Consider the following 22,115-nt stretch of genomic DNA (forward strand, 5'->3'; position numbering starts at 1 on the left):
TTTCTTTGCTGTTTTTTCCTCTTTAATCACAAGTAGGGCAGTCCTCATTTCAGAGTTTACTATTCCACCTCTCCAGAAATGAAGTGGATCTGAGAAAAAGGTGCTGGTGCTAGCTGAGATGTTCTCCAACAATAAAGACTGCAGTTGGCTTTCAGCTAGAGAGATGTCAAGACATCATGAAGTGCATGCACTGGTAATAGGCATGGTCTGTACAGGGAGAAAACATCTCCCAAAAGAGCATTGTAGGATTTCTTTGAATACTGCTCCTTATGTAGAATTATCAGAAAATAACTAGAGTTCAAAGGATACTTGCCACAAGAAGAGGTGCACATAAATAAGAGCTGCCAGCTAAGAGTCTTTATTAAGAAGGAAAACCGGGCTTCCCTGGCGGCGCAGTGGTTGAGAGTCCGCCTGCCGATTCAGGGACGCGGGTTCGTGCCCCGGTCCGGGAAGATCCCACATGCCGCGGAGCGGCTGGGCCCGTGAGTCATGGCCGCTGAGCCTGCGCGTCCGGAGCCTGTGCTCCGCAACGGGAGAGGCCACAACAGTGAGAGGCCCGCGTACCGTAAAAAAAAAAAAGAAGGAAAACCCACCACCACGCCTAGGTTCCTTGGAGGGAAAAAAATTAATTTCAGTCAATAAGCTTGTAGTAAATCGTTATGTGTCCTGTACTTTGCCTAACACAACGCTGGCAGTTTGCGGCAGTGAGAACAGAGCAGGTCTCCTCAGCTTCCCTCCGTTCGTTCCCTCTGGCAGATATCCGCCTGGAAACCTGCTTCCTGGGGTACGAGGATGAGGAGTGCACCTTGCCCGTGGTTGGCCGCCACCGCATGGACGCCTGCTGCTGCTCCGTCGGGGCAGCCTGGGGGACCGAGGAGTGCGAGGAGTGTCCCCTGAGGAACACACCTGAGTACGAGGAACTCTGTCCCAGAGGACCCGGATTCGCCACAAAAGAAATTACAAATGGAAAGCCTTTCTTCAAAGGTACAGTGGTTTCAGTGGTTGATTACTCTTCTGTTAGGTCAAAAGGATGCATTTTCAGGAGCACAGAGTTCTACTGACAGAATTACAATGAATGTCATCAATGCGGTCATCTCTGGATCATTTCAGCGTGCCTTCTTTGATTTCTGAATTTTATACGGCAAAATGTTCACTCTGTCATGGATTTTCTTTTTCTACATCTCAGGACTTCCTGAGTCACTTGCCTCTCCCATGTAGTCACTGTTAAGCGTTAAACAGATTTTAATACTGTCCTAAAGCTAAGCATAAACGAAAGAAAAATCTTCTTGGGAGATGTTTATGCCATCTACTAAAGCCCTAGGGGTAACCTTTATCTGCTGATTTGAAGCATCCAAGTCACTGTGGTCCACCTGACTATAGATAATGGTGTGAGAGACCCAGTGACAGGTCCTCTTTGTCCAAATACAGCAAAATTCATTCCTATGGCAAACACTCCAGTGACTTATATTTCAAATTTTATTTTCTTATGTTATAATATAAAACCCATGTAAAAAAAAAAAGGAAGTTACAGATTTAATCTAATTCCAAAATTGAGTTAACTTCTTATGCACAATGATACAGACCTTGTTTACTTCAGCATATGGAAAAATCATAATTGGTTTCTCAGAATTCCGATTATTCAGGGAGGCCCAGCTTATGTTCTCAGTATAGAGTTTTGTGTCGGTTGCCCATTGTGTCTGGACCTACTTATCATACTTCATAGCTAAATGAATTTCTAAAAATGGGAAATGAGTATATAAGTATCCTTATATTAAAAAGTGTAGACTTTTTTTCTACTGAGCATTTGGTTCAAGAAGTCCTGGGGTTAAAATTGTACTGTCTAGAGAGACAGTTTCTAGACAGCCCTCTAAAATGTCTCTTAAGTAAATTCAAAGGAACTTGGATGATTTGCTTACAAAAGCTGTGGCAATCCATTACCACAGAAGGACTAGATGTTCTTGAGATTTAATCTGCCAGTTCTGTATCTCGTGACATTAGGTAGAAATGAACTTGTATTTCTTGAGCTCTAGGTCTTGCTTTAGAAAGGCCCCTAAAAGGGGAAACTCAGATTACTCAAATTACATGTTACATATGCAGTCTTCAAGAAACTCTCGTACGTATTAATTATATTAACGCAAGCTTCATATTAATTGAGAAAATATTTTAAATTAGTACACATTATTTGATAACATGTTTTAAATAGTATACGTCATTTGTAAGGAGTTAAAATTATAAATGGCATCTCCTTTGAAATTCTTATTTTTAGGTATTAAAAAAAAGCATCAGAAAGCGTAAGTGAATATCTCATTCCACAACATACTCAATTGCTTGCTGTAGGACAATATATTTGAAAATCTTCCACATGCCTTACATATAGACACTAGTGGTTTAGAATTTCTTATTCTTTCATTCGGAAAATAGTTCAGCGTTTGGTGTGTGCTGGGCTTTTAGAAGTCCAAATAAACCCACTCTTTACTTCTTCAATAATACTTTCTAAAATGTAGAAGTTTAAAAGTCTAGATCTGTTTACAAAGTCCTATTTCTCATGGATCATCCCACATTTTTTAAAACGAGTATGACCAAGACCCTCTAACTTCCTGGGTTTAAAATGGGGTGTTGAGCTCTCCTCATTGGTCACTTATGGACTTTTCCCACATTTAATTTTCCTTGAAGACATCAATGAGTGCAAGATGATTCCCACGCTCTGCACCCATGGCAAGTGCAGAAACACCATCGGCAGCTTCAAGTGCAGGTGTGACAGTGGCTTTGCTCTGGATTCTGAAGAAAGGAACTGCACAGGTCAGTGAAGGGGCTCACCCTGGAGGGATACCCTTTGGAACTCTTGGTCTTAAACATGTTGCCACAAGGAGTAAAGCTATCCTGAGGCTCATCTGCTGCCACTTGCTGCTTTTGTGCAGACATCGATGAATGCCGCATATCTCCCGACCTCTGTGGCCGAGGCCAGTGCGTGAACACCCCCGGGGACTTCGAGTGCAAGTGTGATGAAGGCTACGAAAGTGGATTCATGATGATGAAGAACTGCATGGGTGAGTGCGTGACCATTTGATCAGCCCAGGGAAGAAACATTCCAAGAAGCTTTGGTGACTCATCGCCTATGTCGGTTCTTCCTGCTCCCCCAGTGCGCTGGTCTCCTGACCAGTGAGTCACGCATTGGACTGTGGCAGAGGGAGACTGACATGTGGAAGGAATGAGGGAATTCATGCTCTGGGGCAGCGGGTGGCCTCGGACACCAGGTATGGGTCCCTGAGAAGTGAGTTTAACACCTGGAATAGACACCCCAGGGAAGAGAGAACAATTCAAACGTAAGCTATATTAGGGGTCACGTTCTAGGGTTTCTGTTCATCAGTTTTAGCAAAGGAGATTGATTAAGATAGTTTCATTAGATCAGGTTCCCTAGCAACAGGACTGAGATGGGGGTATTTTTTGAGGGGGTGCTCTTAGGAGGAACCTGTAAGGAAGTGAGGGAAGCAGCTTAGGGCAGGGGAAGAAGAGAAGCAAGTTGTTCGACTGGAGTTTAGCTTTAACCTGATCCCACAGGGGCCTTGGAGTGTGAATAGTACCCGAGGGCTGTCCCACCTCGAGGCCAGGAGGCTGAGATTTTATACTCCCACGTCAGTTCAAGCAGTTATTGGCCATGGGCAGCCCCCAGCATGGGAGCAGGGTGTAATTTCTCACCTCCCAGGCATTTCTGAGTGAGGTGGATAGCGGTTCTCCAACAAGGACACCTGTGAGCCATTAGCAGCTAGAACTCCCAGCAACTGGGCAATGAGGGCACTGGTCTGGTCGTGGGGCCCTGGCAGGACGACCACCCACAGCTTCAACGGGGGTCATTTCCACTTTGCAGATGTTGACGAGTGTCAGAGAGACCCTCTGCTGTGCCGAGGGGGCGTGTGCCTAAACACTGAGGGAAGCTACCGCTGTGAATGTCCTCCTGGCCATCAGCTGTCCCCCAACATCTCAGCATGTATAGGTAAGGAGGAAGACCACCTACCTGCCGGCAGTCGTTCGGCCCACACCCCTGCCAGAGTCCGAGGCTTACGGCGGGGTGCTTGGTATTCTCATCTTCTATACAGACATCAACGAGTGTGAACTGAGTGCGCACCTCTGCCCCCACGGCCGCTGCGTGAACCTCATAGGGAAGTACCAGTGTGCCTGCAACCCCGGCTACCACTCCACCCCCGACAGGCTGTTTTGTGTTGGTAAGTTCTGTATGGTATGTTATTTATTTTCTTTAGTCTCTTTCGAGTTCTGTTTCCATCGCTAGTTACTTTTACTTAATCTTTCCCATTTTTCTGGAGGGAAAGGTCTTCTCATGGTGGCTCACGATCTTTAGATCTCACCTCCCCCATCTGTTTAAAGAACCAATTCAGTGAAGGCTGTACAGTGTTTTAGCTCTAGCAAGTATAATTTGACCCATGCTGCTTTGACTAGTGAACGGTAGCACACGCTTTGTTTCTGCCTATGCACACCCAGGCACATCAGCCAGTGATTACTAAGTACCGCCTGAAATAAACGCAGCCTGGTGAGTGCCGGGAGGAAGACAGAAAGCTTAGGGTGTGATCTCCACCCTTAGGTGGTTTGGAGCAGCTCAGAGATTCCAAAGAATAATTATTGGGAAGAAGACCATAGCATGTTTATAGCTCACAATGCAATAGAGGCCAAGTCTGGCAGTCCTTAAAAATGAGGTTTTGTGGGACAAGCGTTTTGCTTTGTGGCTGGCCCTTGGGAGGTTTAGTTGTGCTGGGAAGAGCGGCACAGAAAGTCCCATGGCTTTAGAGTCAAAGTGAAACTTTGTAGAAACAGCCAGTTTTTGCCTGGTTTGAGGTATACCCCATGTGGAACTGCCAAGTCTCACATGGTTGCTACCCAGAATCATAAATCAGCCCAGATTCTTCTGAAGCATGGCCCAGGACAACTCAGAACTCCAGCTCAGGTCCTTGAAAAGGACTGGAACCTCAGCCAAACTGAATGTCAAGTTTGTAACGGAATCTGTGACCCAGAGAATTTCACCCACGTGCCCATTGTTGTCACTGAGATATGTTCTAGCGCCCAGCACTTCTCCTGCATTGTGTGTGGCACACCATATGTTGTGTTCATCTAACTCCCCAACTGCAGTATAAATATTATGAAGGCAGGGAGAGTGTCCATCTCATTCACTGTTAGATTCTCATCTGTAGCACATAGTAGGTGTAGTTAATATTTGTGGAAGGAACCAAACAATGCAGTGACTTGCAGTCGCCCTGGGATGCTTTTATAATTTTGTATTTTGTTTTGTTTTCTTTGACCCATACATACCTGGAAACTTCAAACATGTGCCATCATCACAAACACAGAGGAAGGTGATATTATTTTCCTTTTTCTTAGACATCGATGAATGCAGCATAATGAACGGTGGCTGTGAGACCTTCTGCACAAACTCTGAAGGTAGCTATGAATGTAGCTGTCAGCCAGGATTCGCACTAATGCCTGACCAGAGGTCCTGCACTGGTAAGTCAGTTTTAACTTCCTGGGAACTCTCTCACTAACAGATCCCTATGTAGAGTGGTTCAGGGCCTGGGCTTTGGAGTCAGACAGTCCTGAATTCAAATCTTTGTTTTGTCACTTTTTTGGCTGTGCGTCCTCGATGAAGATCCTTGGCATCTGATCCCTCATCTGTAAAATGGGGTTCAGATTGCCTGTGTGGAAGAGTATGTACAGCACTCAGCACAGTACCTGGCGCATGCTCAATAAGTGGAATATAAAATACATTTTCTTGATTGATCAGAGTTTTGAAGAATCTGATCTCATGGCCTATTTCAGTGCTGCTCAGGGTGTGTTCCTCGGACGGGCAGCCTCAGTACCACCTGAGAAAGTGTTAGAAATGCAAAATCTCAGGCCCCACCCCAGACCTGCTGAATCAGATATTCCTGCGGGGGCATCTCAGTAGTCTGTTTTCACAAGCCTTCCAAGTGATTTTGGATTTGTGCTAAAATTTGAGAACTGCTGGTCTGATTTACACTGCCTGTTGTATCACATGGGCTAGAAGAGCCATGTAATCAGCCGGAGGTGGGAAATGAAGTGGGTAATGTAGATTTTAATTTTGGCTCAGGTTAAGAAGACAACTTAGGTTTGGGAACCAAAGTTATTTTATTGGACCTAGTAAAATCTACGTTAAAAGCCCTAGATATAAATTTAGCTATAAAAATTAAATTTTGAAAATCTAAGCAGATACGCTTATTTCAAGCATTTTTTACCTTAAAATATCTGTAAAACAGCAAATAATGGACATTAGGCATTTAAATTTGACAATTGGAAAAATAAGATTCATAGTCATTTTTGCATGATAAATCTGTATCAGAGATAAAAGTGCCAATTAAATGGTGGTCTTTTTTTTTTTTTTCTTGAGTTTGGACTTTACCTAAATGTTTATTACATTTTATTAAAATTTTATTACATATGTAGTACTAGTAGTAGCTAATTTATTGAACACTTAGTATGTGTTCAAGTACTTGTGTTCACAAGTACTGATGTGCATTTTTTTTTTAATGATGGTGTTTTAAGTGCATGTGGGCCTCCATCCTGAACTGTATGTTATAAATCTTGAAAATGGTTCTCCCCTTGTTTACCCAAGATTACCTGATGGGATAATTTATGTAAAGTGTCATTTGGATTTCAGAGCTGACAGTCTTATGCGAGCAGGCTGAGTTTACTTGACTTGGGTCACTTAACTTTTTCATCAGTGATTAATGGAACCCTATCAACAACATGCCATTGTTGGTTTTATTCTCTGCAGACATTGATGAGTGTGAAGATAACCCCAATATCTGTGATGGTGGTCAGTGTACAAACATACCTGGAGAGTACAGGTGCTTGTGTTATGATGGATTCATGGCATCTGAAGACATGAAGACTTGTGTAGGTAAGCAAAAAAGACAGAATTTTCCAATTTGCTAGTTATTCACAAGCACTGTTAAATTACATAAAGATTTGTTTGGGTAGTGAATAGAGCCTAAGGGAAAAGTAAGAATATTTAGGAGCATAGTACGAATAATAATCCAAAGCTAGCACTCCAAAAAGCAACTTTCTTGTGACTGTGATATGATGCTCTTGTCAGATATGTTGTATGGACTGAGCTAACCATTGGTCAACTCCAGTGACCAAAAGACATTTCTTTTATGTCTATGCATTATTTCTGTCCACTTAACCCTCCTTTTGCTGTGACTAGAGTTTAGGCTTTTAAATTGTTTGCTTAAGGCAAGCAAAACTCATTTCTGACAAGAATGCAATAAATTCTAGAATGGATTGTTTTGGAGAGTTTCTATTGCTGTCTTCAAATCTGTCAGACTTTTTAATGTAATATCTAATCTGCCTTTAATCCCGTTTAGTATATTTTTAATCTCAGACATTGCAGTTTTCACCTCTAAAAGTTTGATTTGGGTCTTTTTTTTTGATATCTTCTGTGTCTCTACTTAATATGGCCAATCATTTCTCTAGCTTTTTAAATACAGGAATACAGTTATAATAACCGTTTTAATGTCCTTGTCTACTAATTCTATCACCTGTGTCAATTCTGGATCATTTCAATAAAGTGACTTTCCTCTTCATTATGGGCCACATTTTCCTCCATCATTGAATTTTCCTCCATCATTTTGCTTGGATGCCAGACATTATAAATTTTGCCTTACTAGGTTCTGAATATTTTTGTATTCCTAAGCTTTATTTTGGAACATAGATATTTGGAAACAGATCGGTTCTTTCAAAGTCTTGCTTTGAAGCTTTTAAGCAGCAGTTAGGGTAGGGCTAATTTTCTCTATTGCTGAGGCAAGATCCTTCTGGACACTCTACTCACTTCCCTGTGAATTACAAGGTTTTCCAGTCTGGCTGGTAGGAGAAGGCACAATTCTACGCCTTCTGGGAACTCTGATGATTGTTCCCTCTAATTCTTTTGGATGGTGCTTCCTCCAGATTCGAGAGTTTCTTTACACGAATATACTGATCACTACTCATCTGGGTGCTTGACTGGGACCCTCTGCAGATCTCTGGAGTTCTCTCTCCTTCTCTCTCTCTGTACATCTCTTTTCTGTCCTTTACTCAGCCCTATGAACTCTAGCTACCTTGGCATTCCCCCTCACCTCTTCGACTCATGGACATTTCCTGGTTCCATCTGTCATCCCCCTCCCTATGCCATTGCCTTAAAACTCTCCCTACACAGTAATCTGGGGCATTTGTAGAACCCACCTAGTTTGTTTTTTCTCTCAGGGATCATTGTTTTTTGTTGCCTATATCGTCCTTTCTTGTTGTTGGTATTTTAGGTGAGAAGGTAAATTTGGTTCCTATTACTCCATCTTGGCCAGAAGCAAGAGTCTAGAATTGAAATTTTAAAATCACATCCCATTTGTGTCTTTCAAAAACGCTTACCGAATATTTGTGAAGTCCTAGAAATTAAAGTGAATGTCATAAAAAAAGATAATTTTTAATTTGGGAAAGAAGTAAAGTTTGTAACTCTCTGCACTAAGACTACTAGTTTATCTATCTTTTAAGATATGGAACTAAAATGCTGGCATCATGCAGTCTGGATTAAAATTTTCATCTTGCAACAGAATATGCTGTTTGAAAAAGTTTTCTAGACTGTCACATAAACAGGCTCTATCCCCAACCTCGAGTCAGTCAGTTTATTTGATTACTTGACCTCCTGCTTGTGGCCCAGATAAAAAGCAGGTCTGCAGGGTTAGCCTTCAATGTAGGACGCAAATGTGAATTGGGCTATGTAAATATACTTTTTTTTTTTTTGAGTGAAAACATTTCATCTTTTCTATTTGTTTGTCATAGTTGCTTTATCTCGGGAAAATTTTCAGTGATATCAAACAAATGGTTATATGTATTAATAATATCTGTATCTTACAGATGTCAATGAATGTGATCTGAATCCAAATATCTGCCTAAGTGGAACCTGTGAAAACACTAAAGGCTCATTTATCTGCCACTGTGATATGGGATATTCAGGCAAGAAAGGAAAAACTGGCTGTACAGGTATGTTTTTTCAAATTGAACAATAAAACCATAAGTGGCTAAGAGATTGCTACCATAATTATAGATTAACATAAGTTTTAAAACTATTAATATTTTAATTGCATTATAAAGCATTTTGTATAGTATCTTTTCATTAACTTAGCCTGCACTTCTCTGAAATTTGTCATACTTTAGATTGGATCTAAGGTGAGGTTTTTTTCCCTTTACCTGTGAAAAAAAGGCATATGAGATAAATTACCACCATAAATAACACTATAACTATCAACATTTTATGAGGTTAAAGTAATATTTTTATATCAAAGTAGTGAACGTGCTAACTACCAAACATATCCCTTTATTAAAGCAGACCTTTCCCAATAGCCTCCATTGCCACCCCTTTCATTTAAGGTTTTATAAGTGAAATTAATTTTTAAAGAAACACATCCTATTGTAAAGCAATTATACACCAATAAAGATGTGGAAAAACCAACCCAACACATCCTACAATTCATATATTTCATCAAGTCTCATCAGTCTTCTAGTTTCTTAAATTAATGTGCTTTTGTTCAATTAAGTTGCTTTAGCCCTAATTAGTCTTTATTCGTGGGACTTAGCAAATCTCATGAAGTGAGAATTAAACCATTAATTTTGCTTGTTTAATACCAATAGCACATAAGAAGGTCTTTTCACAGTATTTGTAGGAGATTATTCTGTTAAACATCAAATGGAAGCAGTCACTCTGAGTGAATGTTGTTCTTTCTAAGTGTTTAATTGATGTTTTCGTACTTGAGGCAGTGATGCTTAGTACATGGAGCAATAAAGTTTTACTGTAGTTACCAATAGTAATAAAACAGATTATGGCCTATAACATAATTTAAAACATAATGGAGACCATGGTGGGCTTGAATTAGGTAACTGCATCATTTCTTTACAAATAATAGACTTTAATTTCAAAAGCCAGTTTGGCAAGCCATCGTGACTTAAAACGAACGTTAAAATATTTGAAGATTGGCAGTGTGGTACAGGTACAGATCCTTTTCTTAATTATATCAGCATTTTTCAAGAAAGTTCCCAATATATGCATTATCATTTTAAACTGTTCAGTTATGCAAAGTTTCAAATACAGATATATACATCACCAATAAATTACTATTAGTTCAAAAATGACAGATTCTAGCCAAATCGTAAAAAGCATGTGGCTAGAATGCTTTCATGCTCACTATATTAGTCTTCATATGAAGCATGTCTAGGGGTCCATTCTGATAAATGGCACAGAGTTTAAAATCTCTAGTCCTCATGTGGTCTCTGGGGTACAAATGATGCTTATATCAGCATATCTGTGGTTCAAGATTTATTTTTAGCTTTCATTAAAAATATAGGACTTAGGGTAAGGGGTGTTGGTCTGGTAGTAATGCAGGGGAAAGTAGGACAGTTCTATATTGCATTTTACCTAGTAGAGGCTAATACCGTTGTTTGGCAAGGTTGAACTCACTGCAAGTCAACCCAGAGAACCGTGATTCTTATGAAGGGAGAAGTTAATCTAATGGGACAGTCTTCATTCCCTATAAGAAAAAGATCTCTAGAATTTCATGCTCCAGATTCCCGCTAACAGAGGCATGTGCAGAGGCTGACTGTTTTAGGCCTCTTATCATGAAGAAAGCTTAAATTTTCATGCAACATTAATATCATTTTAGGTACATGAGGAATAGTGCATGTAATGCCCTTGGCACAGTGCTTGGCATACAGTAGCTGGTCAGTAAATAGTAGCTATTGTTGTCCTTATAAAATGAGACACATAGACACAGTGTCTAGAAGCCATTTTAATTAAAACCATAACTTCTAGTCTAGCAAAATTCTGTACTTCTATTTACTGATATGCTTGAAATCAGTTTAGAGAAGGAAAATCTTACTCTGTATATTAAAAGGCTTGTTTTTCATAATTGAGTTTGCACAGATACTAAGACTATAGTGACGAGAGCTGTGTACTCCACATTAGATGAGATGACACCAGTTTTACATTAAGTAACAGCAGTCTTTTAGTAAATTACATGAACAGTAACATGGATTTGAAGTCCAAGAAATATTCTGTAGCTTTCCCCAAGGGCCAACATCCCCCTTCCCACTTTTAAATTATAGCCTAAAATGATTTTTCAGTTGCATAAAGTTCAGCTAGTACTGTAGGGAGAAGAATTGAATTTCATGGTCCTTTTGATATCATAGTAGCATGGTATGTGATATTCTCATGTAAAGGAGTAGACCTCTGGATTTTATTCCTAGTTCTTTTACTGGTTCATGAGCTTGAAGAAATCACCAGGGTGCTCCATAGTTATGCAAGTGTTCCCCTTGGGTAAGCAGCCCTGCAGTGAAGTATGGAAGGAGAGGGTGTATTAGGGCAGGAAGAAAAAGAGGTTCTCTGTAAATCCTGCTATTAACAACCAAGGGTATCACATTTGATTGGAAATGACTTACACAAACAGGAATTGGCAGCAAGTTTGGTATACTCAAAAACAAGTTTTAAAAAATCTGAGCCAAAATGTTTTTTGAATCCCATGTAACTAGGGCTCTTTTAGCCTGCTTTTCGTTTAAAATTTGTGTCACTCACAACTTAGAATACCATCAGGTTACCTTGGTGATAGTATGTTAAAGACAAGTGTTTATAATGTCCCAGGCAACTAATGTAAATAGAGATATGTATCTTGCTTAATGGGATAAGCAAGCCTTACAACAAATAACAGTGAAAAACAGACCTGGAAATATGTTTTAATGACAGACAAGAGAAATATATCTACTTCTATTTCCGTACATATATAATATGTATACATACATATCATATGTACACATATATTTTAATGAGTACCTTGTAAAGGAATTATAAAAACATGTATGCTATTTCATAGGGAGGAACTTTGTTTCACAAGAACTTAAAAAATGTCCTCTGGGTTCCATTACAGCTTTGTCTAAATATTTCAGCTCCCTTGTCATTACTGATTGTTTCCATTTTAACAAATAAACATGTTTTTTCCCCCCCAATCACTTCAGCAGTGTTCAGAATCCACCCACCGACTTACATTCCCAGCCCACACAGATGTTAAGTGTTTCTTTTTTCTCCTTAAGCTTTGTTCAAATCGTGGATATGGCTGAGGGGAACGATCAATTTAATGAAGGGAGAATGGACATTTTCCTGTAACCTAGAACACATCTCTTCTATCCTTGGCTTAAGGGGGCTGGATTACAGTTTTTCTGTGGCCCACACATACAAGGCTTCTGATGCCCATTCTACATAATTGTAATCAGACAACAAATTGAAAGAAGAACAACTAGGTTGCTGCTAGGTGCCATCCTTGGTGCGTCCTGGCTTTCTCATGCTAATCTGTAAGAATGTACCTACCATCACATGCTCGCTCGCTCAGTCAGTGAGTAAGGCATACAATTAAAATCAGGATTGTTTTCATTTAAAATAGCAGGATTGCTGGGCAACTCCATTTCTCAATCGTTCAGCTTTTCATACAAGACATGTTGCTGTGGGTATAGTCCATGAAGGAGAATCACGTACTTCAAAACCACCAGCACTCAGTGAAAATTTGCCCTCATTTCCTTCCAGCCCCTTATCATTGCTAATTGTTCTCCACTGGCTGTTAGCCTGTGAAAACTCTGTGGGTGTTCAGTTAAATAGTCGTGGCTCAAATTTGGGTCCAAACTGAAAAATCCAAGTAGCCTTCACGTTTGGCCTTTCCATTCACCCTAACGCCCTCTTCCCCAACGCCTCACCAAGGAGATTCCACAGTGTGCCAGCCCTGCTGGACTAGGGTTCTCGTGACTGGTGCCCAGATGTCAGGAAGGCAGGCGTTTGTGTGGGTGACACAGCCTCTCCCGCCATGACTGTCAGAGGAAGCCAGAGCAGCTCAGAGCACAATCTCTTTCTCAAATGTCAGATTCAAGTGGAACACACCCAGAACCTGTGCATGGGGTCTGCTCAGACCACACCCTTACCCTTCACGAGAGCCATGCAAGTAGGACCTTTGAGTCTCTGTGAGGGAGCTTTGGTGGGGCGAAGGAGGTTGCAGTGTCAGCCCTAAATTTGAATTTCTTTGCTTTTCTTGGCGTGTGCTTAATCTTAAAAAGGAATTTTCTGTCTGGAGCAAACTTGTGGGGGAAAGAGAACATTTGTACAGAGAGAGATGTTCTTGGCAAGCGTGTGCTATGTTTCCCTCACATTATTGAAGAGTGGAGTGTTTGAATATGGTGTTTTTGTTTGGTCGTTTCCCTTATGGCTCAGTTTCCCCTTCTGTTTGCTTTTATAACGAAGTACAGTCTTAGGCCCAAGTCTGCCGTGGAAACAATTAATGAATAATGGTGTGTACACGCACACACACACGTGAAGAAACCTTTTATTCAGAGATGCCTTTAGACATTATGACCAAGTCTTTCTAATTCACTTGTGACATACCGGTAGTGTAAGCCATTGAGATAATGACTTATACAAAGATTCACAAAATGGAAAATTGAATATGGGCACCTGAGTTACTCTTCCCTCCTATTCCAAAGCCCACGATACACGGCCTCTTGCAAATATAACTTATTTTCACCCTGAAAACATTGTGGTAAAACGGCAAACATTTTCTTGAATTAGAAATTTATGTTCATATATTATTCATGATAACAAAAAGGAGGGAGACTCTCCTTTTAAAAAACAATAGTTATTTTCTTAATTGCGAGATTAAATATGGAAGGTAAAAAACGCACATGAAAATAAGAGTATCTTCGGACATTAGAAAATTGAAAAGAAAAAGATGACAGGATTACTAGACTGACAGGCTACGATCACCTCTGAAAATTGTACTTAGTAGAAAAGATTAGTGAATATTTCTATAAGTCTGTTAATACCGCCAAGATTTTGAAAGCAGACCTTTAATCAGGACTTAGAATAAAGTCCTAATGTGACTAAAGAAATCAGTTTGATTAGGCAGCTGTGGCTCAAGACAAAGAGCACCAAACGGGATGGGAAACTGGGTTCCAGGTGCTTCTGGCTCTTCCCCTCACTGACCTGGGGGCCCTGACAAGTTCCCATGCCTTTGGGGACCTCTGTTTCCTTCTCTGAGAAACCGAAGGTTAGGAAAGTCAAATTCTAAGGTCTTTGCACTTAGAAAATTCCTTGATTCTTTAACATCTAGAGGTTTCATCACTTAGGCAATCGAAAGTCATTGTTTCTACCTAACTCAGAGATCAGGACAAATAAAGGAGGGACGTTATGGCAGCACACTGCAAGAGTGGTGCTTTGCATCATTAACTCTGAGGGGAGTGATTATCTGAGGAAGAAAGAAGTGTCTGTGGCCCTGCCTGGGAGCCCTTAGGTCAGGCTTCCTTTCTTGAATTCCCTGCCTATTTACCACTATTATCCCTGGGCTGGCCTTCCTCCTCATTTCCTTGGAATGTGCCGTGCTCAATTAGTCCGTTGATTAAAGCTCCCAGTCACAAGTTTAAAGCTGCCTGGTATGTGCTTCCCTTGACCTGCCTTAATAACTCAGTAGGTTCATGTGGCTGCCAAGGTTACATTAAAATTCACCTACACAATACGTTTGTAACTGTAAGAACATTCTTCTAGGCGTGTTTTCATTTTATACTTATTAGTGATATTGCAAAGTATTCTTGTAGGAAAAATAACATTATTTTATTTTGTGTTTGCTCTAGAAGTTATAACAAAGCCAAAGATCTCAGGACCATTTCAGAACTTCAGATGGAACATTTGGCCAACAGCATGTTTCCAAACACTTTCAAATCAGTTAATTGGGCTTCTTAAGTAAACAAAAGGGTAAACATAAGTTGCTTGCCCAGTTTAGTTTTCATGTCACTATTCAAGCGATCACTGAAAATTCTTGCAACATTTCATATGCCAAGATTTACCTTCTTAACCTAAGTTTTATGTTAGACATTGGTTTCCATACAGAATCATCGTATCCATACTTGGGAGTTCTTGTTCTTAGTTAATGAAAAAGTTGGTTATGAGGTTAAGTGCCTGTCTTTCATTATGAAATAGATCAATTTCGGGAAATAAGATTCTGGTACCAGTTCCAATAATGATCACCAACTCCCTGTCTTACAGTTCAACTCAATTCTGACAACCACCTGCCTGAAGATAGTGTCAGATTCCACAGGTTAAGGACTCAGTCCCATAAAATTGTCCACACTTCAGATGCCAGTGGCAAGTCTAGGTTGTCTGTTATGAGTGCTTCTGACCAGTTGGCTATAAATCAAAGGTTCCCACCACCACCTTGAATTTGATTAATTTGCTAGAGTGGCTCACAGAACTCAAGAAACCAGTTTACTCGTTAGATGTATCAGTTTACTATAAAAGAGTATAACTCAGAACAGCCAGATGGAAGAGATGCATAGGGCAAGGTATGGGGAGATGGCACAGAGCTTCCATGCCATCTCTGAGCAAGCCATTCTCCCCAGATCCTCACTGTTCACCAACCTGGAAGCTGTCCAAACCCTATCTTTTGGGGTTTTTCTAGAGGCTTTATGACAGAGGCACGATTGATTAAATCATTGACCTTTGGTGACTGATTCAGCCTATAGCCCCTCTGCTCTCCCTAGAGGTAGGGGGTGGGACTGAAAATTCCCCCTCTCTAATCATGCCTTTGGTTCTCTTGGCAACCAGCCCCCATCCTAAAGTGCTTTCCAAACGTCACCTCATTAACATAACAAAAGACACCTTTTTCGCTCTTAGCACTTAGGAAATTCCAAGGGTTTTAGGAGTTCTGTGCCAGAAACAGGACAAAGACCAAATATACACTTCTTGTTATAAATCACAATATCACAGGAAACAAAACATATTTTACTTTATAATTTATAGTCTCTTTTTTTTTTATTAAATTTTATTGGAGTATAGTTGCTTCACAGCGTTGTGTTAGCTTCTACTGCACAGCAGAATGAATCAGCCATACATATATCCCCTCCCTTTTGGATTTCCCTCCCATTTAGGACACCACAGTGCATTAAGTAGAGTTCCCTGTGCTATACAGTATATTCCCCTCAGGTACCTATTTTATACATAGTATCAGTAGTGTATATGTGTCAATCCCAATCTCCCAATTTCCTCCAACCCTGCCCCTTTCCCCCTTGGTATCCATAACATTTGGTCTCTACATACATTCTCTTCTATAATGCTTTTATATTATAGAATCTATCTTGGCTAAATTTGGAAATGGAATTTTGAAGAATGGAGAATTTTTGAGAATTTGAAGTCTTTTAGCAATGTGGCCCTAATCTGGTTCTCCCTTTACTGAAAAATCTCTCTTGAATTGACTTGAGTTTTACAGGAAATATGCAAGAAAGCTTGGGTCCCAAAGTGCTGGCTAGAGAAAAGATAGTTCACACACTGCCTTAAGGAATATTCTCTGCAAATGCTTGAATTAGCAATACCTAAAGTAAAACTTCTATAGAAATAAAGCGTGATTAAATAATACGGTGTTTTACATTTAAGAATAAAATATATTTAGTGTATAGAATATGATTGAAAAAGTTTTCTAACATGCCAACAACATTGTATTCCTTTATATGAGATATGAAAGCAATGTGCATCATTTCTCTATAGTTGATTTAATAAAAATATTGGGAATAGAAACAAATGACCATGAGCATTAATAGGATAGAATGTTAGGCAACTCACTTTTTAAGATCTTCAGCTGGAAGGAGCTTCATTTTGTTTTGCAGTGGCTGGACACTTACATTAAAATAATGGAAAATAATTAGAGTTAACAACAACAAGTAGCAGTATGTTGTTCTTTATAAATTGAAATTTAAATCTGTTCAATTTATGTAGCTTATACATGTGGATGCTAAACCAATCTATGTTATACTGTGAGAAATGTGAAAGCAAGTCAACTTTTGAATATTGCTAAGTTATTTAAAAGACCCAAAAGGCATCTTTGCTAAACTTTGTCTAAACCCCTGGTTATTTTTCCAGACATCAATGAATGTGAAATTGGAGCACACAACTGCGACAGACACGCTGTATGTACCAACACGGCAGGAAGCTTCAAATGTAGCTGCAGCCCCGGGTGGATTGGAGATGGCATTAAGTGCACTGGTGGGTTGGAAAATAACAAACTGCTTCTCATGAGCTGCATGGATTATAAATATGAAAATACCAGCTCTGTAAAGAAAAATTTAATTTGTGTTTTACTGATTCTAAATGTCACATTTTCTGTTCATAATGATGTGTGACCTCTTTCCTTAAGATCTGGACGAATGCTCCAATGGAACCCACATGTGCAGCCAACATGCAGACTGCAAGAATACCATGGGCTCTTACCGCTGCCTCTGCAAGGAAGGATACACAGGCGATGGCTTCACTTGTACAGGTAGGCTCGTGTTGGAAACAGCTGTGTAAACGGCAGTCAGAAAAGCAAGGTGCTCGACGTCTTTCAAACCATCAATTCTCTTCTGAAGGCTGGGTCAGTTATAGACAACTTGGAACAGAATATATTGGTTATTTGAAACGACATTCCTGTGGAATGGAAATTTGTAGCCGACGCAATTAGGGAGACCTCAGAAACTAAATATATATATTTACATAGATGTATATATAGTTATATAGCTGATATATGTGTCACTGTATGTAATGATGTCATGAGTTTAAAATAAATCACACTTCCTTTCATAACCCTTAGCCTTTATATTTTTGTGCCTGTTTCTCACTGCTGACTTGTTTTCCATATTAAAACCAAGTGTGAACTTGCTGGAGGAACCTATGTGAGGAAAAGAAATTAGACATTCTGGATCAGATCAACAGCATATATTTTTCTTCCACTTGCCATCGTTGTTATCATTCCACATTAGTATAAGTAAGAATTTCATAACTGCTTTGAAAGGAATTCATTCACTTCCAGTTTTACAATATATTAATGACATTTTCTTCTCAGTGCTAATGAATAGTCATAGAATTAATGTGAACTATTACATACATTTAAATATGTATGATTAGAAACATGATTATAAAAAAATGATATATGCACTTATCATGACCATGTATATACAGACAGCACTTTTTAAGTCAGGGCATTGGTATTAAATAAGATATTGAGGTACATTTTTCATTGGCCGTTAGGTAGCATAGAAGCTCATAGGACCTGAAGCATCAGTTTATCCTGAGTACTCTGCTCACAAGAAGTCATTTAAACGTAAAAGGGGCTGAGGGCCAGTAAGTGATTTATCTGGATTTTGTTTTAGCTCACTAAAAGTTTTATCATACTTGAAATTGTTTTTGCTTAACCCAGTGAAGTTCTGTCATCATAAACTTCCCATTGCTTTTTAGAAAATATTCCAAGTTTCATGTACCAGGCATGTGTGGTTCATGTGTTTGATATTTAACACCTGTGCTTAGTAGCAAAACTCAGAAGAGATTAAGCAGGAATTTTTGGTCTCCTCTACAGTTGCTATTCTAGGTCTTTTGCTGCCCATCTGAGCAGAGCCTGAAGCTTGAGAATCAGGCACAACCATGACGTGTTATTTCCTGTCACGGATGTGTCCTCACGTTGATGATCCTGCTTGCAAAAGTCTTAGTGTGAATGATCTGTTTGACTTACTACCCATTAGAGATAATTTAGCATTCAGGATTCTGTATCTGAACCCCATGTTGACTATATATTCAATATTAGTATTCAAAAGAGAAAATTGAGTTTAATGTGTCAAGTAGAAATTATGATGAAATACCGCTACCCTCAGGAAGCTGACAATTATGAAAGTTGTTGGACCTGAGGAATCAGAAAACTCCTAACTAAGGAAGAGTAACTTGTGTTTCTTTCTGGCTGTAGATCTTGATGAGTGCTCTGAGAATCTGAATCTGTGTGGCAATGGCCAGTGCCTAAACGCCCCGGGAGGATATCGCTGTGAATGTGACATGGGCTTTGTGCCCAGTGCTGACGGGAAAGCCTGTGAAGGTAAGTGATGGGCAAGCTGCCGGGGGGCCTTGCAGGGCCTGATGAGATCAGGTTATTTAAACATTCCTGATGCCTTTCATTTGTTTGGTTTTTACACCAAGTTGTGTTTTGGCTTCCCATCTAACCTGGTCAGTTCAGTTTGTGGAGAGATTGGGTCTCCAGCTGGACCATTGCTCTTTGTGTAGAGAAAATCTCAGCTATTTGGCCATAAGCTGCACATCCAGCCTTGGCCAGATGATTTGCAAGAGTACACCCATCAGTCATAGGAGAATGGGGATAAGCAAGTCAATGCAACATATTCATCCCCATTGCTGGTGGAAAGAGCTCAAAGCGCTGGTGCCCTGATAGTGAAGAATTCTTTTCAAATATGGAAACACAGTTTTTAATTTCTGCTATGGTTTTGTTTCTAGAAATAAAGGCTTTCAAATAACAGCAGAGTGGATAGTCTTGTCTGTAGGTAGAACAATGTCCTGGCTATGTCTCACATGGTCTCCAAATATCTAATACATATGAACATGGAACAGTCTTTCGCAAATCCACTTAGTAAGGAACCCCTAGGGATGATACCATATGTCAAGATGTCTCTCAGCGTAAGGCTCCATCTTCCTGAGAAGTGTTGGTCAGACAGGAAGAGTCCTGAGAGCCTGTTGGCTGAGGATGGATCCCACTAAGAAAAACAAGATTCTTCTCTTTACCCACACTTGTCAAATTTAAGCACATTATCCCTCATTGAGAAGAATTAGTGACCACAGTGAACTGAAAAAATTTCAGTAGAAATAAACACATGGTAACGATTGACAGTAGAGGTTTAAACAAGACCCTGATTAATGTCTTAACTAATCGTTGTTGCTTGTTACTAGGACATTAACTCAAAGTCAGTCTTGAGCTGTGACATGTATACTAATTCCCTCATATAGTTCTATGTAAATACTTTTCTTTGTTATGGAACCATTGGATGTTCTTTATACAGTTTATATGAAATAGGCAGAGTTTGATATAAAATTCCTCTGAGGCAAGAAACTAATTATGCTCTTGATCATGTGCCTAATGCCTTGTTTACTTCTGTTACTGTGAACATCCAAGGAAAACAGGTACTGTGCCACCTCTGGGAGCAGAAATAGGCACAGTGAAAGTTTTGCTTCCCCTAATGCTATAAGGGAATGTTTTGTTTGTTTGTTTGTTCTTAATATAAATCATCACTGGCAGAGTGTTCATGGCTATTAAAAGCCAGTCTCAAGGCTGCAGACGTGCCTGCCTGCCAATTACACAAGCAGCGTGTTAATGTGAGGCAGGGACAGAGGCCTGGAAAAAGCCTCCGCAGTTTTTAGATCTCCATCAACAACTGCAAACACACACCATGGTACTAGGAACACAGAGGACTGTAAAAACTGATGATAAAAGTTACCACAAAGCCTTTGTGGTTCTTAAAATGTTAACTCACAACAAAAACAGTGAATGTAGAGATAAGAACAACCAAAGAATTTAGTCTGAGTTGGCCTGTTTGGCTCTGACCGAGGGGGAGCTACGTAAAACACCATAATGAGGTACGTATACAGAAAATGCCTAGCCCACTGCTTGGCATGTAATAGGGGCTGAGAAAAGGGAAGTTCTCACCTAGGAGACTTCCTTACAGATGACAGATATCTGAAAGTCTACAGGAGAAGGACCTAGGTCGATGTCAGAGAGTCTTCATTTTCTCAATAGTAACATCATTTGCCTAATTACATTAGGCAGTTTCTTTAGCAAAAAAAATAATTTAATTTCTCCCCCCTTTCCTCCTTTCCCAAGATATTGACGAGTGCTCTCTTCCAAACATTTGTGTTTTTGGAACCTGCCACAACCTCCCTGGCCTGTTCCGCTGTGAGTGTGAGATCGGCTACGAACTGGACAGAAGCGGGGGGAACTGCACAGGTAAGGCATCCATTTGCATGGAAATCTGCTCCCAGGCGTCCCAGGGGACCCAGCTGTTGGGGCCTTGCAGGATCACACAGGGATATTCGCAGAGTCACAAAAGAAAAGCAGGGATGAAGAAGCATTAGGAATCACAGAATAAATTTCTTCAGACCTGGAACTGATTAGATATGAGCATGCAGAGGAAAAAGTTGAAGAGAGTTGAAGGTGCAGAGTTAGTAGCCTAGAATCAAGCTCATGGTTACAGAGGCATGTTCCGGGCTTGCCGTTCCTTTTCTCCTTGGGCACATTTTTGGAGAGTTTCCTTTTGAAGGCTGTGCCCTGGGATCATGGGTTTTGCCTTGAACTTCTCTGCTGAGACACCCACTCCTTCCGAGCCCTGGCCTGTTGGTGGTCACCAGAGAACGCGGTACCTAGAAGTCAACCGCCCATTTCTAGTGTGTCGATCATTTTCTTGTAGAGCAAAGAACTCTTCAGGAACATTAAAAAAAAAAAAAATTAGAAAAGCCGTAGCGGGCACTCTGTAGATCCTCATTGGTTGATCTCGGCACTGAGTTAAGACTTTGAGAGCCATTTTCAGTTCTCCACCCTAGCGTCCCCTTCGATTCAAGGATACTAAGGAAGTAAGTTCCATTCTGTACGGGTTCAGGATTTCAAGAAAACCCTCATTTTTCCAGCTGCCTAAACAAGCCGTGACTCAGTGGCTCTCCAGTTATGACCACCTCCCTGAAATTGCTCAGGACTAAGGTATTCTTGCCCAAGCACACCTACTTCTCTTGGTTTTTCAAAAAAACTATTATGACACCAAGCCGGCCTCTAGCACACAGCAGGAAGTCACCTCTCCACTGCCATGCCTCCTCCTCAGTTCTCCAAATCACCACCAGCATCATTCTACCTACCCTGATTCCTGTTAGTCTATCCTGTCCCTCTAAGGTCACATGCGATTTGAGCAAAAGAATTTTCCACAGTGGAACCTCCAAGGGGGTTACCAGGTCCGAACAGGAGGACCGGAGCAGAAAGTATCATCCTCATTTCCCAGTCTCTTCTCTCTGAATCAGCGTGTCTGTTCTTGAATACTTTACAAGTATTCAAAATAGACAAAAGGATTGCACAGGGGTGGAATTCGCCAAAACCCATGTCTTAAATATCTGGAATTCTGTACATGTTTTTGGAACAGAAACTGAAAGGGAAATATTCAACCCAGCATCAGTGATGGGAGAGAGACTCTTAGCAGGCCTGCAGAAACACGCTAAG

At 40.3% G+C, this 22,115-nt stretch overlaps 1 protein-coding gene across 1 annotated transcript in view; it reads left to right on the forward strand.

Annotated features, from left to right (window-relative positions):
• The window catches only part of FBN1 (fibrillin 1), a 252,366-nt gene that overhangs the window by 160,145 nt on the left and 70,106 nt on the right, over nucleotides 1-22,115 (forward strand). The window contains exons 24-35 of the mRNA XM_029237630.1: nucleotides 757-984; nucleotides 2,674-2,799; nucleotides 2,919-3,047; nucleotides 3,866-3,991; nucleotides 4,095-4,220; nucleotides 5,386-5,508; nucleotides 6,794-6,919; nucleotides 8,905-9,030; nucleotides 16,976-17,098; nucleotides 17,250-17,372; nucleotides 18,825-18,950; nucleotides 20,739-20,861. Coding sequence (XP_029093463.1) covers nucleotides 757-984; nucleotides 2,674-2,799; nucleotides 2,919-3,047; nucleotides 3,866-3,991; nucleotides 4,095-4,220; nucleotides 5,386-5,508; nucleotides 6,794-6,919; nucleotides 8,905-9,030; nucleotides 16,976-17,098; nucleotides 17,250-17,372; nucleotides 18,825-18,950; nucleotides 20,739-20,861 — 1,605 coding nt within the window. The remainder of the gene's footprint in view (nucleotides 1-756; nucleotides 985-2,673; nucleotides 2,800-2,918; nucleotides 3,048-3,865; nucleotides 3,992-4,094; nucleotides 4,221-5,385; nucleotides 5,509-6,793; nucleotides 6,920-8,904; nucleotides 9,031-16,975; nucleotides 17,099-17,249; nucleotides 17,373-18,824; nucleotides 18,951-20,738; nucleotides 20,862-22,115) is intronic.

The sequence above is a fragment of the Monodon monoceros genome, unplaced genomic scaffold (genome assembly GCF_005190385.1).
Source record: "Monodon monoceros isolate NGI ecotype Baffin Bay Population unplaced genomic scaffold, NGI_Narwhal_1 Super_Scaffold_21, whole genome shotgun sequence".
In the NCBI taxonomy this organism is placed as follows: domain Eukaryota; kingdom Metazoa; phylum Chordata; class Mammalia; order Artiodactyla; family Monodontidae; genus Monodon; species Monodon monoceros.